General features: G+C 35.6%; 1 protein-coding gene across 1 annotated transcript in view; it reads left to right on the top strand.

Annotated features, from left to right (window-relative positions):
- LOC110109486 overlaps positions 1 to 14,978 on the top strand; it is a 25,699-nt gene extending 10,721 nt beyond the window's left edge. The window contains exons 7-11 of the mRNA XM_020840573.2: positions 2,887 to 3,008; positions 5,794 to 5,882; positions 10,904 to 10,963; positions 11,915 to 12,019; positions 14,554 to 14,978. Of these exons, the coding sequence (XP_020696232.1) occupies positions 2,887 to 3,008; positions 5,794 to 5,882; positions 10,904 to 10,963; positions 11,915 to 12,019; positions 14,554 to 14,655 (478 nt within the window). The 3' untranslated portion in view covers positions 14,656 to 14,978. The remainder of the gene's footprint in view (positions 1 to 2,886; positions 3,009 to 5,793; positions 5,883 to 10,903; positions 10,964 to 11,914; positions 12,020 to 14,553) is intronic.
- The last annotated feature ends 2,098 nt before the right edge of the window (positions 14,979 to 17,076 follow it).

Genomic DNA, 17,076 nt, shown 5'->3' with positions numbered 1-17,076 from the left:
CCCGGTCCAGAAATGGACCGGTCCCGCTCAAGCCGCTCGGCCCGTCCCGCTCCGCTGCGCCATCCCGCGTCCCTACTTCGGCGGGTCGAACGGCGCGGCGCTTCCGCGCGCCACGGGGTCGCCGGCCCTCCCTCTGCCGGTCGGCGTCGGCGGTGGTCGGCGGTGGTCGGCGGTGGCCCGCATCGGAAACTTTGTAAAATTTCTTATCTAAGTTAACATATATAAATAAACTAAATCACTTACTCCTTCCTTCGTCGTCAGAGATAGAAGAAACTTCGAATTCCAAATTTGTTTTCTTTCTCTTCCTCTTTACTGCATTCAATTTCTCAAAATTTGTAAAAATTATCATTTATCATACACAAGAATTTACATAAATCGACAGTGAATATCTAAAATTTGAGAATTAGTTAATGTTAAATTAAAGGTAATTAAATCGGAATATCTTGGTGACATTCTTCAAATTTGCTTCTCTTTCCTCTCTCAAATTTCTTCTTTCTTCATAAAGTTTCTTCCGCTGCATTCAATTGAAACATTTACTCCTTTCTTAAGTATACATCATGGAGGAAATTTAAAAAAATACGTAAAGCCGACAACTTACATCCATTCTCCTTCTTTTTCTCTACACGGTTTCCTCTCGATACAAAGCTTCTCATGTGATTTTTCGAGTGAGCGAGCAAAACTTGACTCACGAGGAGTCGTTATTTTTCACTCCTGTATGCGAATATTTGCTCAGAATCGCGAATCAAACTCGTCCGAAACCTCTCATGCTTGCATGCGGTTCGCCCAGGTGCGATTTTGCTTGGGGTTTCATCTCTTGCTGCAGTGACCGGTCGATTGAATTGAATCGACCAAACACGGTTTTTACAGGGGTGCTGAATTTGAAAGGAGAAGGGTTGATTATGATCCAAGGGTGTTGAATTTGAAAGAAAAAAGTTGGAATTTATCGAAAGGTTTGGGTACGAGTATAGAAGGGATGATTATGACACTTGGGGGGAACCACCCCCTTGGGGAATGAAAAATTATGGTTGAAACAGGGGAAACAAAGTAGATCTGAGGGTTAGGAAGCTGAAGATGCCTATTTTTTAGGAAGAGGGTGCACATAGGTGGATTTAAAGGGTAGAAATGTACTTTACCATCAATAGGCTGACAGAGGAGGAGAGACTAACGACGACCGAGATGTGCTTGGAGGGGAGAGTGTTGGCATGATACCAGTGGATGGATACGAGGCGATCCATACAAACTTGGAGGGAGTTTGAGGACCGTTTGTTGGAACATTTCTGAACTAGTAATATAGGGGACTTCTATGAGCAGTTCTTCGCCTTAATGCTGTAAGGGACGGTGGTGCAGTACCGTGAGCAATTTGAGCACCTGGCTAGCCATTTAGATTTTCTTCCAGAGACTGGATTGGAGGGGAAGTTTATGAAAGGGCTCAAATTAGATATTCGGGTGGCAATTTGAGTGATGAAGCCTCGTTATTTGAAAGAGGCTATGGAGCTAGCCCAGTTAGTGGAGGATCAGAGGCACCTGGAAAGAGGGATTGGAGGCGACATCTTAGGAGGTTCATATATGATGACCACCATCTTTTTGGCATCCACAGAGTTGACACTGGGTACTCTTAGGGAGATCCCGAAGGAGAAGGCTATAGGAGGGAGATATGGGGAAAACTTTCAGAAGATCACAAAAATAGAGCTACAGGAGAAGATGACGAAGGGGTTGTGTTTTAGATTTGAGGAGAGGTATACACAGGGGCACAGATGTAAGGACCTGACTCTTCAGGTTCTAACTGTTTGTGGTGAAGAGAAAATCGAGGAGGGAGCCATCTTTCCACCTTACCGACAAGGTGGGTATTTGGGAGGGTATTGTCTGGTCTAGCCGGTCTAGGAGGGACTGACTCCTATTGTAAGAGGCATAAAAGTTTCTCCTCAAACTCCCCCCCTCTTTTTGGGGTCCGGTCCAATAGTAATTAGAGGAGCGATTAAGGTGGATTAGGAGGGAAAATTCAAAAGAGTGGTTGTTTTGGGATTTACATCATTATTGGATGCTTTAAGTAGGTGATTTTCCTAGGGTTAGGGTTATGAGTTATTTGCTGAAATTAAATTATTCTTAGGTTGTTTGGGATATAACCGGTGGCTAGAGATTTGGGAGAGCCGGATCTTACTCTCCAATTAAAGATCCACTTGTATCTTGTCTTTTCTTTCATAAAACTTTCAATAAAAAATGTTTGTGTGTGTTCTATTCCTGGTCTTCTAAAATTGCTGAATTCAGATTTCAGCCAAGGCTTTTCCTAAGTTTCTACAAGCACTTCCTAACAATGGGCTTGTGTTTCCTGTGATTTCAAGAGTCCAGGCATGGGCCTGTCCATGAAATGAACCAGCTAGTCTAGCCCTGACTAGCAGGTCTAGCTTTTTGGATCTCAAGTACTTCCAACATTATTCTATTTTTGGATTCATTAAGAGGCTTTCACAGAAAGAACATGCCATACGAGCTAAATATTTTCTTTGTTTATAAAAAAACTTCACCCTACAGTCAAACTGTTCACACTTTTTTGACTATCATGCTAAGTTGTTTGAGAATGCTTATATTTCTGAACTTTCGCTTTATGCCAGTTAATTTGGTGGTATACAGTAAACTTGAAGAATTAGTTGTATTCGTCAACCTTTAAATATATGTGAAATTTGTTGTATTTGCAAAGCTTAAATATATATGAGATCTAAAACTTAATAAATTATGATTTTGGCAAAGCTATTTTAAACATCAGAACGTAAATGAAAAATCAACCATTGTTTGATCACTCTTTCTGCCCACATAAGTGAATGTTCCTTTTCCTGAAGCATTAGTCATTGCTTCATCATTGACCCGCAATTCTTTTTTTTGGTCTATTTACAGCATCTGTTATAACACAAATAATTGGAAACTTCTATCAAAATATGCAAAAAGATTTCTCAAAGCAGGAGTTAAATTACATCGAACTGCATATGATAATTTGATGGAGTTTGCTGCAAAAATGGGTATGTTTCTTTTCAGTCTTTTATATTTAATTGCATGATTTATTTCGCTGTAGTGTCGCCCCCTTTTTTTGTTGAATGCAGTCATACAAAGTATCTCCGCAATTACAGTATACAGCTTTTAACAAGTAAGTTTGGATTGAAGAAAACAGTAGGGAATCGAATGAAATACCAGCAATTTTTGGGTTGGTTAGGAATCCACAACAATTCATAAAAAATTTTCAACCACTTTTTGCATTTCCTTTCACTCAAATTCCTAGCATCCAAAACAACCCAAGTCTTACAAAGAAGGAATTACAATGATTGTTAGTTCTTAGAGTTTATTCTAAATTAAAAGTGCTACCAACCAAGAGATCTGTTGGTTAGGAGTTTTGGCTACCAACCAAGAGTTCTTGGGTTTGAGTCTTACGTATGTGATGATGTGTGTGTGAGTTTGTAACACCCCACAATACCCTTTAACAGTATTGAGATTGTCACATAAACATAACATTTCTCATCATCTAACATATAATATTTTTCTTCATTTGATTATTTATATAAAAAATCCAACAACTTATATTTACTATATAAATGGAAGCATCTAATAACTCAAATTACATCAAACTAATACTTATAGAACCACTAATAAAATCAAAATAATACACCAATTAACTGTCTACTTACCTCAAATATAGACTTACAAACAGAGCTAAACACTAGTATATAAAATGAAATAACTTGGAACTTATTTTGTGTCGACCTATTCATTTCCTTTTTCTGTAACAACATCCAGTATGAAATGAACTGATGAGCTATGAGACTCAATAAGTTTTGCAATTTAAATAGTAGTTAAATAGCATGATAAAAATCACCACATTGAAATCATAAATTAAATAAACTTGACATTATTTTTATAAAATAAAATAAAATCACATTTGACATTAACCTTTACTTCCTCTAAAGTCTATACTAAATATCAATTTTAGTCTTTAGTAGACTTGAAATTGATCACCATCGATTCGACTCAAGTCAAAGTAAAAATCTTCAATTTTTAGTATAGGACGACTCTCTTGAGCCCCACTCATTATCAACCCTAGGTGCCTTGGGGGTATTGTGAGATAAAAACAATGGCAAGCAAACTTAATGGTCATAATCATTATTAAACTTATATTTGTGGTGCTTTATGAATCTTTAATCTTTATTCATCCTTGCTAAGTGTTTTATGAGGTTTTATGCTTATTTTGCATAAATTTGTACAACTTTAACCAAGTTTTTTGGAGTTAAGTTTCCTAAAATGGCAATAACACTAGCTATGTTGCATGGATCCTTATGTTGAGCAATAGTTGATAACTACTAGGCTATAAGAAATGGGCACATGAAGATGGAATTATGGCATAGATAGAAATATAGAGGATGAGATGTATTTATGGGAAAGGTGGTGGCACTTACTAAGGATAAGTCTTAGAAAAAACTACAAATTATAATAATATCAACTAAGTTGCCTGATCCTAATGTTGGACAACAATTGAGAAGAACAGTTTTAATGATGTAAGAAATGAGAATATTAAGATAGAATTACAGTAAAACTAGAAATGATAGAAGGTGAAATGCATTTATAGGAAAGGTGGTGGTGGTAGCACTTATTTAAGAATTAGGTCTTATGAAAGTATATATATATTGTGTTTAAATATTTGTATATGTATATACATATTTTCCTAAGCATTAACTATGAAATATTGGGAACACCTCAAATAAAATCTGGAGATAAATACTTGAGAGGGAAAAAAATAGCGGAAGGGAGGACTAGAAGGCTATCCAGGAGCTTGAGATGCTGGTAAAGCCAATTAGTGAACAGGACATCATGGATTTGAAATTATAATATACTCTAAAGAAAATACCTTTAATTCTCAGCATTGCATCGCCTATATGTTCAAAACTTCTTGTATCCTTATATTGTGTGGTATTCTAACTTGTACACTCATATCGGTGCTATATTTTGTATGTTAAGATTAGCTTATCATACTATGCTATCCATTCTTATCAAGGGAAAATGCACCAAGGCCCAAAATTGGCTAAGGAGATAGTCTTGCCTTTTTTAGTTAGTTTGTTTATTTAAAAAAAAAAAATGAAACCCAAATGAGGCATTTGCTTTATGATGGACATGAGTCTGCACCAATTTCAGTTGGAACCCAAGAGATATAAAATAAATATTTTAAAAAGAATCTTAACTTTATTTCACATAGGACTGAATATCTACAAGCAATATTTCAAAATTAGTAATCCCCAAATAGATATTAAATCTTTCATAATATAATGCTTGAGTAGCTCCAGTAGAAGATAAGATTAGAGAGAGTCACCTTAGATGGTTTGGTCACATTAAACGGCGCGGCGGCCTTCCGATGACCCAGTTAGGAAAGTAGAGGTATTAGATTTGACTTATGTTAAGAAAGGTAGAGGCAGACCTAAAAAGACTTGGTTAGAAAATATTAGAAATGATCTTTCTTTATTAGATTTAAACGAGAATTTGACTTTTAATAGGATACAATGGAGAAAAAGATTCATGTAGCCGACCTCACGTAGTGGGATAAAGGCTTGATGTTGTTGTTGTTGTAGTATAGTTTAATGCTTGAGAATAACAACAACATGCAAGTCGCATCATTCATTGTGATAAACAACATGAGTGTAACTACATGAGTAGTTACATGATTGTATGAAGTTATAAATGAGTGCACGAGCCCCTTGTTCATATTTTGCCATTTAATGATTAGATGAACTTTATATTTGCCAACTACATTATTTGTTTATGCAGGGGATGCTAAGTCTATCTTGAAAACTGAACAACACAGATCAAAACATTTGAAATGGCACACTTTCGGAACTGGGTTTGCATGTGCTAAGGTAATCATTCTTGTCACAGTTCTTATCAAAATATTTTACAGTTAAGTGTGAGCTTGAAACTTTTTTTTTTGGTCCAAAAAGCACCTTGTCTAAGGCGGTTTTTGTTAGTGCATGATCCTTCCAAGTCTTTATTATTGGCTGAAGCTCCTGTTGAAGCTATTAGTGCTCAAATTGTTATCTTGTTTTGGAGAACTAATAATATCAGTATGTCGGTCTGATTTCAAACCAATTCGTAGCCTACTAAATGTGATGTGTAATTACTACATATAGAATTCCCTTAATGCTTGCTACTCTGCTTTTTCTCTCTCCCGTAGTTTAAATTACTGATTGTATGTAAAGCTTGATTTGGTTAGTAGCTATGGCCCCTAACTAACCCTGATAATTATAAAAGATATCAAAAGAAAATGATATTTAGTAGAAAGTGCATATTGTAAAAAGTTACACCTTTTTCTTTTCCTAGGGTCAATCGGAAGTTTTTTATTTTAAATAAATTATTCTGAATGAGTGTGCATAAGAATGATGTGGATAAAAATTCAATATGAATTAGATCTAGGAGGATCTCTGATGTGTCTTGGAAGTAAAAGCAACAAAATAGATAGAAGAAAAATCAGAAATGCAAATATGGGGGATGATTTTTTATTATTTCTTTAACAATAATGAAATATACAATTGATTTATTATTCTAGTGCTAGATCGGCTCTCCCACAAATCATAGTCGCTGTTAGGAAACTCACACCAAACCCTATAAATAAAACTCAGCACTTATCCCATTCTAACCCTGGACTAGGGGTGTAAGTGAGCCAAGCCGGCTCGAGCTTGACTCGTTTATGGGCTTGCGAGACGAGCTTATCGAGCTCACGAGTCGAGCTCGAGCTCGAACTCAAGCTCGTTTGATAAACAAGCTCGAGTTCAAGCTTGATAGGGCTCGGCTCGTGAGCTCGCGAGCCAACTCGTATCATTTTTAGGTAATTTAAGTAATTACTCTTATATTTAATTTAAATCTAAAAAATAGATGACTGTACCGCTGTAGTTAGTTTTTCAAAAACATATAATTTAAATAATTAATATTTTTCAAGAACTTGTTGTTAGTTTTTCAAACACAAATAATTTAATGTAGCTGTACCGCTGTAATTAGTTTTTTAAAAAAATTAAATGGCTGTACCGGTGTGTATGCTCCAAAGAAAAATGGTTGTCAAATGTCAATGCAATGCACTAAATGTTTTTATGCAAGAGAAGATTAAAAACGGGTGTTTGCAGTGCCGCTGGATTTGGACCATTGGCCATTTGTTGTCAACCGCGTGAACGCCTTCTTTTTTCCAAGGGAAAAAGCAAAGGATCGCGTGGATTCGGGCATCTGCAGTGCCGTGTGGACTAGACCGCCGACCTCGACTTTGGCATATGCAATCCTGTTGGGCGGGAAATTACAGTGGGCGGGAAATCGTAATCGAGCAGCTCGATGAGCTTGTTTTTGTGTCGTGAGTTGAGATCGAGCTCGGTGGTTGATTCGCGAGTCTAGCTTGAACACCCCTTGACTCGAGTCCGACTCAACTCGTTTACACCCTACCCTAGACAAAACTCCCCCTTAAATAGCCCTCATTCACCTTAAACACATTTGAAACCTTCCTAAACAATATAAACACGATTAGGAAACCTTCCTAAACATCATAAATGCAATTAGGAAACCTTCTTAAATAGCCCCCCCTTGATTCCTAAAAACACATTATCCTCAAGGTGGAAGGATGAGAACTGTCTCCTGCTCATCTTGTATTACTCCAATGTGGCTTCGTACTCCAACAGATCTTTCCACTTGATTAGTACCTCTTGTGCTCTTGTTTCTCCTCGGCGCCCCCCTTCTACTCCTAGGGGTTCCAAAATGATCTCCATGTCTTCTGTCAAAGTCGGGGGTAGAGAAGACGGTTTGTGATCTCCTATTGCCTGTCTTAGCTATGAGACATGAAATGTTGGGTGTAATGCCGATGAAGATTGTAATCCCAATTGATAGGCCACTGCTCCAATGCGCTGCAAAATCTCATAAGGCCCAAAGTATCATGGGGACCATGGTTTTAAAAATCAAATTGTACCTAACAAGGGACCAGGTGGCACCGGGAGTCGGCCAGCCAGCCAGTTCGGGCTTTTAATATAACAAGTCTCGCTTGAAACCAAAAAAGAAACCGCATGGAATTACAGTTGAACCGCTCGACCGATGAACTGGCTCTGATTCTCCAAAATTGGATTTTTAAATCTGGTTGTTTCTATATTTCATTCGCATTCAATGCTATCTCTACCCCGTTTCAGCTTCCATTGTCATCCCCATCCGAAGCTTCTCATATGTGAAATCGGTGGTGAATCTTCCATCCTCGCCGGCCATCAAAGCTTCTCGCCGGCTCAGGCATCCAATCGTCCCTCGTCGACTCCTTACACAACGATCTCCATTCGTTTGGGAGTAAGATATCTTCAAACATTATATATATATATTTTTCAAATTTGAGTATATGTTGTACTGCTTTTCAAATTTGTTAAGTAATGTTGTTGTTTGCATCATTTTAGTTTGTATACCATGATTTATTTGGTTTAGGACAAAAAAATGGAGAAACCATAGTTCTTGAGGAGAATGCTATTTTGTTCCAGTCACAAGTCAATAATCTGATATAAACAGATCAAAATGCACTTCATAAAAGGTCATTATTTAAAAGGTGAATTGATATCAAATGTATGGTGTATTGTGGCGGACTTTATAGCAAGGTTGCTGAAAGTGAAGAAATTGGCGTAGGAGAAGAATCGAGGAAGTGAAGAGAAGCGCGATAAGAAAATTGAAAAGTTCCGACAGACCCATGAAATTTAAACAAACCTGCTTATGCATTAAAAAGGCTAGTTAGTATCCATAAGGTATTTAGGTAACAATTCATCTAAATCTCGACAGATTTCCTGCTAGAGTATTTAAGAAATTAATTTCTAGAAAGTAAAAACGATATAAAATCGTATGATGAATTGAGATGAATTCTTAGCGTCTTACAATACTTTAAAAAATGATATCAATCAAGTTTTTAATAGATCTAATTTGATTGTATGTTATAAACCATGAACCAATAGCTTGAATTTTTCTTTTCATCTTCACTTTCAAAATTCACATCCAACACATCATCTACATCATAATCTTATGCTAGAAGCTACAATGAGTAATAAATCATGTTCCCTACTAATAGTTGTCATTATATATTATTATGAAATGAGGGAAGAGAATTGGATGCCTTCTTCCACTTAATTACTATTGTCTATTTTTAGGTAATGATAATGCTTTTTATAATATTATTAAAAAAAAAAAGATTTTATTTATTCATATTTTATGCTTCATGATTGCTTATTTTATTTAATTTGTTATCACATATTTGATATGATTATGCCATTATTGTATTATTTTTAAATAAAATTAATATTTATTACATCATCCAGTTTAACATGATACAAAGGCGCATGAAATTTCACATGTACAACAAAAATAGCAACATTCAAGAGGTAAACTTGTATACACATTCAACAATAATAATTCAAAAAATAATTTGTGAGTAATATTCATAACACCAATTTAAAGCAATTATTGTTTTGTGACACTTTCTATCTATGTCAACATACCCATTGAAATGCTTAGAATATTATACAACTCAAAATACTTGCTGAAAATTTATATTTTTCTCAAGATTGTGAAAATCTGATTGTACAACGAACCGGAAGAATAAGAGGTTCTTGGTTCGGCCGGTCAAACCGGGGTCGAATCAGATGACGTAATGCAACTTTTTTAGTCCCACATCATAGGAGAGTTCGAGATACTTGTCTTTGACTCTTTATATAGAGTGAAGTACACAATTTTTTTATAATAAAATACATCATGTGAGATGACATGCATATATTATGGTATAATTAATCTCCATATTTAATAAAAATATTTTAAAAAAATAAAATAATTTAATAAATTAAAATATATTTTTTATAATTTAATTAATACAAAATAAATTTTTATAGAACTGACCGATTCTTCTCAACCTGGACCGGTTCAACGGTTCATCGGTTGAATTGTTGGTTTTTGCTGGTTTAGCCCGGTTCGATGTGAAGCCCATTTTTAAGCTGGATCGGACCGAACCATGAGAAGAAGTATGAGATGGGCCTAGAAAGTTGCCATGGAGGTTTGTCATGCGATTTACACCAATAGTAGTGTTTGCAAGGTTGCATCTTATTTTATCATTATATATGGTCTCGCCTTCGCTCTCTTACACTTGAGCCATTTGTAAATAATGAGAGGAAGATATTGAAAGAGATGGTAAGTAAAAGAAATTGTGGCTAAGGTGGGGGGTTATTGTGAAGGAATAGTCAAGCTTGGATGTGTCGTTCACAAGAAAATAGAGAGATGGGGAGAGGGATGTGAGTTGCATCACCAAGAGAGGGAGAGGAAGAGTAAGAGATAGAGTCGTCGTTCTTTGGTATCATCAGATATGGATGTCGGGCCTGCTAATGCTTTAACAGCCCTGTTTGGGAAAACTATCTTGCTAGCTCGTTGAGGGACTCTCAGTTACTACTAATCTTATATTTCCCTTTATCATTAAACTATACCTTATGTTACTCATGATGGTTCTAAAGTGAAGGTTGTTGATGATTCTGGCTCTCTTTAGTCTCAAGATTCTGTCTAGTGGATAAAATTTTTCAGCTTGTGTTTTCTCAAAGAGATAGAAATCGAAAACATATTTCTTAGTTCTCCCAGGTTTAATAGATTTTAATCTATACATAATATTTCTAATTCTATCAAATAATATGAGGTTTCCTGTTTGTTTGTTTTCAGCTTTTATTCGTGTTTTCCTTGCTTTTTACTAGCTGTTAGACACTTGTGCCTGATGTTCTAATTATCAAGTAGGAAGTGCCTGTGGGGATCAGGGAAACGTACTTAGGCTCTTGCAATACAATATGTTTTGATTTGTCGTTATTGAAAATTGATTTGCTTAACTCTACTATATCTACTTGATTTTTTTTTGCAGGCATATCTTATTGAACGAAAGCCAGAAAATGCTGCTGCTGTCATTAGTCTTCTTTACCGGGTAGGTTTATTTAACATGTTCGATTGCAATCAATAGATTATGGTTCTTTCCACTCAAATAGAAACTTACATTGACACCCATACTAGTATTTTTTTTTTTACTCAAGCCATATGTTTGCTAGCAATATTTAACATGTTTACCAGCTATGAACAGTTTTAAGAATTTTGTGAAGTTGCAGCTTAATGCTGAATTTTCAAATTAAGATCATCTCCAACTGAACTCCATACCACCGTATGCCGTCCGCCATTTGCTCCATTCGAACTTCAAATCGCACGTCAAATTCCGGTAGGTGAACAGTGCGACGCCAAATATTGGCGTCAAACTGTTCACCTGCGCAAAAAAAAATTCAATGCAGGATTTGCCGAAGAAGCACACGAAAGAGGAGAATAATTCGTCAAAGATGGTTACATTCGCAAGAAGCGCGCGAAGAAGAAGAAACGACATTCGATTGGAGAAGAATGATTTCATTTTGAAGTTTTACTGCATTTTGGAGTGGAAAATGGGTTTTTCGGTTGGAGATGCCCTTAGAAACTATCCTTTTTACAATCTATTTAAGTGCTATACCATTACTGGCTTGTGGCTTTTGTTATGACCTTAATTGATGCTTGTTTAAACTATCTAGCCTACATAGCCTATATTTTATTTGTTTTTATTTACTGGGATTAAAAGAAGTTTCTCTAATATTACTATCCTGCAACATGTTATTGCATAGATTAGTTCATTGCTTGTCTGGTATTTTACTGAGAATGTCTGGCAATTAAACAACCGGTATTTTTCACCCTGGTTTAAAAAGATGTGGGAACAGTTATGCTGCATGATCAGCTTAATAATTTTAATGATGGTAGTCAGAGATAGAGTTATTAAAGCATCTATTTTTGAAGTCTTAACTCTCATTGTGATGACTTGACTATAGCTAATTTCTGATATTAATGGTTCTGATCTAACCTACAGGAATTGCCCGATGCTAAGAAGCCATTTGTTGCAGGTGAAGTTCAGAAGTTAGTTAGTGAGTGGCCATCTGAGTTGTTAAAGAGGAAGAAGGGAAAGGAAAAGGAGGTAAATAATAAGAGTTGATAACTAAAATGATCCCAAAACTTCTGAGATGTGTCTATTTTGATCCCGAAATTTTCCAGTTATTTAATTTAGTTCCTTAACTCACTAAATCTAAACCAATTTGATTATATCATTAATTTTACCATTTTTTGTATGGAAATCGGGGACGGAAGCTTTTCATAAACTTATTTTGGACTTTTTATGATCAATTTCATTATTTTGATTTAATATTAAGCTGTAAGTTTCACTCTGAAAGTAAATCTGAACCAATAAATGATTTGCGTGAATGGAAAGCATATACAGTTTCTTTTAATCGAAAGTTTCAAACAAAAACATAACCGAATAATGATATTTCCTAACATTGATAAGAAAAAAAAAAGAATACAGATATTATGTTTTTTAGGGTTTTCATGAGGGCAAATTTTGTTTTTTTTCAATGTTGTTATCTTGTGAAACATTTGGATTTTGCTCAGGCTTAATCTGAATTGTGGGTTAAAATGGTACCCAATAATGTTTGTCAGTTTGTTTAAACCCTTTTAAACAAAGTATGATTGATTAGATATGCATCATTTAAGCCAATCCAATAAAGCTCGTTGTGGTTCAGCTTGTCATTGAAAAAGTAGATTTTAACATCAAAAGCAGAAAAACATTTGATGTAGAACTGAATGCTTTAAATGAATGAAATAAGAATTTGCACGAGTTCTTGAATTAAGCACTTAAGATTACCACTATTAGCAACCAAAACAACGATTGAAAACAAAAGAGGGGTGCCTACGTTTAGGCTAAGCCACATGTCAAACACTTGGAGATTCAAAACAAAGAGAAATTTAATAACATGCAAAGTAAATAGTTTTCAATAAAATTCCTAATCTAACAACTAGATTAGAAGCATAGAAAGTGCATTTAATCCTACGTTTACGAAGCTTTGGCAATGACGAAGCAAAATCCTACGTTTACTAAGCTTAGGCAAAGGTGAAGCTCGGCTCTTTGTGAATCTCTATCACCTACAAGATTAGGGGGATTAGAAAAGTAAATAAAAAGGGGAATAAGTTCACCCTTATAAAAAACCCGGAAACAAGTAGGTGATGTGTTGACAAAGTTTGTCGTCGTTTCTCGTGAAGGTTCAATTGGAGGAGAAGAGATCTCTTCCGAGCGCCGAAGTGTTGAATATATTGATCCTTTGATCGCCTTGAAGAATCCTTCGAGAAAGAGGGGCTTCCTTCAACAATTCAAGTAGGAGAAGGTAAGAGGAGGATGGCCGGCCAATGGATGAAATTTGAAGAAGAGTTAGGTTCAGAATTTTGGAATCAAGTTTAGAGTTCGGAAGGGGGACAAGTGGGAGGGAAGGCTGAAATCACTTTCCCAATCAAGGTTCTTTGATTTGGAAAGAGTTTGAACAGCCTAAGGGGAGGAGAGGGGAGGCGGGTAGGGTAGGGATGCTGGGTAATTTAAATCCTAAAGAGGGGACTTGAGTTTGGAAAGAAATAAAGAGGTGGGGACCATGTAGAGGCCGGCGGCATCCATAGAGGGCAGGGGTTTGAGGGAAAGTAATTACTCTTCCCTGATTTGGGAAATCAAATTAGGAAGGAGGGAACTTCAATCCAATTCAATTCAAAATTCAAATTGAACTTAATTTAGGAACTTTCCAAAAATAGGTATCTTAAATTAGGGAAAAAATTTCAACTTTCAATTGCTTTGAATTTTGAAATTAAACCTTTCCAAATTAAGAGGAGATAATTATGGAAAGAATTCAGGGTTTGATTTGAATTTTGGAGGGAGGAGGAGGGTGATGAGGCCAGCCGCTAGTTGGCCTTGGAAGGAGAAGGGTGGGGGTGAAGGTGACGTTGGGTTGGTCGGGTGAGGGTGGAGAAGGAATTGGGGTTATCCAGTGGTGAGTGAAAGTTGGATGGTGACCGGCAGCTTAAAGAGGTGGGGAGGGATTTCAAAACCGACGGCTTGTTGAGGGAGGAATGAGGAGGAAAAATGATAGAGAAGGTAGAACCACGATCCCGACCATTTCTAAGGTTGGTGGGTGATCCGTTTTCCCTCTCCTAGGGATTCATCTCTCAAACTCTCAAGCTCTCATAAAAACTCATGCAAGGAAGAAATCTTAATCAATCATTCATTCATTCATTAACTTCAAAAGAAAATATAGAGGGCTATAGAAAGCCTCATACAATGGACTCAAAGACAAAAGACAACAATGCCTCTTGGGCTTACATACGATATCCATTAGTAAAAGGGTACAACGGAAAAGCAAATAAAATGCAACAACATAAATAAGAAAATACATAGAATAAATAAAAAATACAACGACTCAATCGTGGCCGTAGATCGGTGACCACGCCTCTGATAAACCTTCCATGATCTGATGTTCCCATCAACATTAGTCTTAGGCTTCGTTTGGGACGGCTTTCTTTCTGCTTCTTAAAGCAGCTTTCTGCTTCAGAAAGAAAGCCATCTCAAACGAAGCCTTAGTATGTTTCCTCTTCAATTTCGATATTAAGAAATGTGAAACATTTTATCATTGTGATCAGGCACTACTGGAATCCTTGCGAAGCGACATACCGGTGATGATTTCTTCTTTGCCGAACATAGGAATTGATGCCACTGTAAATCTGGATGAAATAAAATGCTGATAACTGCAATGCCAACAAACATGAAAGTCACCCAGTTTCCATCATCATCACTGCAAGCAACAGAATGTTTTCTGTAGCTATAACTATAACATTGCAATGTTCAACATTCTCAAGAGATGGCACCCTAACTATCACTTCAGTCTTTGCTACAGAACTCAGCTTGGAACTATTAATATTTGTTCAATTTGATAATGGTTTTTGCATTGTTGTTTTTTAGCTGTTTTGCTGTATCAATACAGTGAAGCTTGTTTCTGAACTAGTAAATAGATGATGTATCCTTTATACTCAAAAACCCAAATTTTGGCACACCGTATGGTTATCTATATATCAACATTAAAATTATGGCGGCGATTTGAAAAGCAAAGTAGTAAGAAAGTTGTCCCAAACTAAGGCTTTGTTTGGGACGGCTTTCTTACTGCTTCTTAAAGCAATTTTTTAATTCAAAAATTAAAATTTTAATACTAAAAAACTGCTTTAAGAAGCAGTAAGAAAGCCGTTAGTCGTTCCAAACAAAGCATGAGTTGGTTTTTTTATTGCTTCTTAAAACAGTTTTTTAGTACAAAAATTTATAGTTCAATTTTTGTATTTAAAAGCTGCTTTACAACATAATAAGAAAGTTGTCCCAAACGAAGCTTAAGGTTTCATTTGGGATGGCTTTCTTACTGCTTTCTAAAACAGCTTTTTAGTATAATTTTTTTAATAATTGTACTAAAAGCTGCTTTAAGAAGGCGTAAGAAATCCGTTCCAAACAAAGCGTAAATCCAAAACAAAGCCTAAGTCCAACAATTATAACTTATATGTTCGAATTGACTTCATTGTGCACAGCATGCTTATATGGGTTTTCAAGTTAGATGTGAATGAGAGCATTTCAAGTTCTGCCATCCTAGTTCAAGCCACCCAAGCTTTCTTTTGTAATGAAGGTTTATGATTGCTTCACATAGACTTCTTCCTCAACGCAGTTCAAGCCACCAAGCTTTCTTTAAAAACATTTTATGTTATTTAAATTTTAATTCGTGTATTTACATGCTATCATCAGCTTAATTATCCATTAAGGGGCTATTTGGTTTTACCTCGAAAGGAATCCACTATATTTGAAAAGCTTTAGAGTTGTGTGAATAAGTGTAAAATAAATTCATGTGATTATTTTTTTTATGGTGGTCGGTGCATGAGTTATAGTGGCCAGTGGTGGTGGGATGTGGTGGCCAACAGTGACGGATGGTTGTTGGTGGTGGCGGTTGGAGGCGGGTGGGGGCCGGCGACTAGGGCTGCAAACGAACCGAGCCGAGCTGAGTGTGTGAGTGTACATGTTTGTGTTCATTTAATATCAGCTTGTTCAAGTTTGGTTCATGTTTGTTCGAGCTTTAGCGTTTGTGTTCATGTTTGATTCATTTAAATTAAGGAGTGTTCATGTTAGGTTCATGTTCAGTTAATGTTCGTTCGTTTAGTGTTTTTTGAACCATTTCACGAACATATTTAATGAATTTTTTTAACTATCAAATAAACACGTTCATGAACATATCTATGAACAAACACATTTATAATAAAAGCAATTGTCTATGTAACAAAGGTAATGATTATTTATATTTATTAATTCTATAGTCAAATATTAATTATTTTTATCGAGCTTATTCACGAGTTCAAAATCGAACACGAATCAAGCTTCTTATCAAGCTTAATGTCGAGCTTGTTCACGAACTTCAAATGATATTGTTCACGAACATAAATGAGCCGAACACATTAGTGTTCAAATTTGTTTATTTAAGAATCGAGTATTTAAAATATTGTTCAAGTTTGTTTGTTTAGTTAATTAAACGATCACAAACGAGCTTTAATCGAATCGAACAACGAGTAGCTCGTCGAACGTTTGGTTCGCTTGCAGCCCTACGGGTGATGGGTGGCCACAATGGTGATAAATTTATGTTGTATTTAAAAAACATCCAAATTGGAGTAACTCTAAATACATCATGAATTTGAGGGCTTTTTCAAATACATCAAAATTTTTCAATTTTTTATTTTACTTCAAATCAAATACTAATATTTTCAAAAATAATCAATATATTTGTAATATTTTACACCAAATTTACTTTAAATCAAACCACTCTAAGGCTTCGTTTTGGACGACTTTCTTATTGTTTTTTAAAGCAGCTTTTAGTTTAAAAATTTTTTAAATCAGAAATTTTATATTAAAAAATTGCTTTAAAAATAATAAAAAAATCGTCCTAATTGAAGCCTAATGCTTCGTTTGGGACGGCTTTTTTACTGCTTTCTAAAACAGAATTTTAGTATAATTTTTTTTTTATTTTTGTATTAAAACTCTGTTTTAGAAAGCAGTAAAAAAGCCGTCCCAAACGAAGCATTAGGCTTCAATTAGGACGATTTTTTTATTATTTTTAAAGCAATTTTTTAATATAAAATTTCTGA

This window comes from Dendrobium catenatum, unplaced genomic scaffold, assembly GCF_001605985.2.
Source record: "Dendrobium catenatum unplaced genomic scaffold, ASM160598v2 fragScaff_scaffold_1644, whole genome shotgun sequence".
NCBI lineage: Eukaryota > Viridiplantae > Streptophyta > Magnoliopsida > Asparagales > Orchidaceae > Dendrobium > Dendrobium catenatum.
The sequence above is the reverse complement of the archived record's forward strand: the minus strand, read 5'-3'. Positions and strand labels throughout refer to the sequence as shown.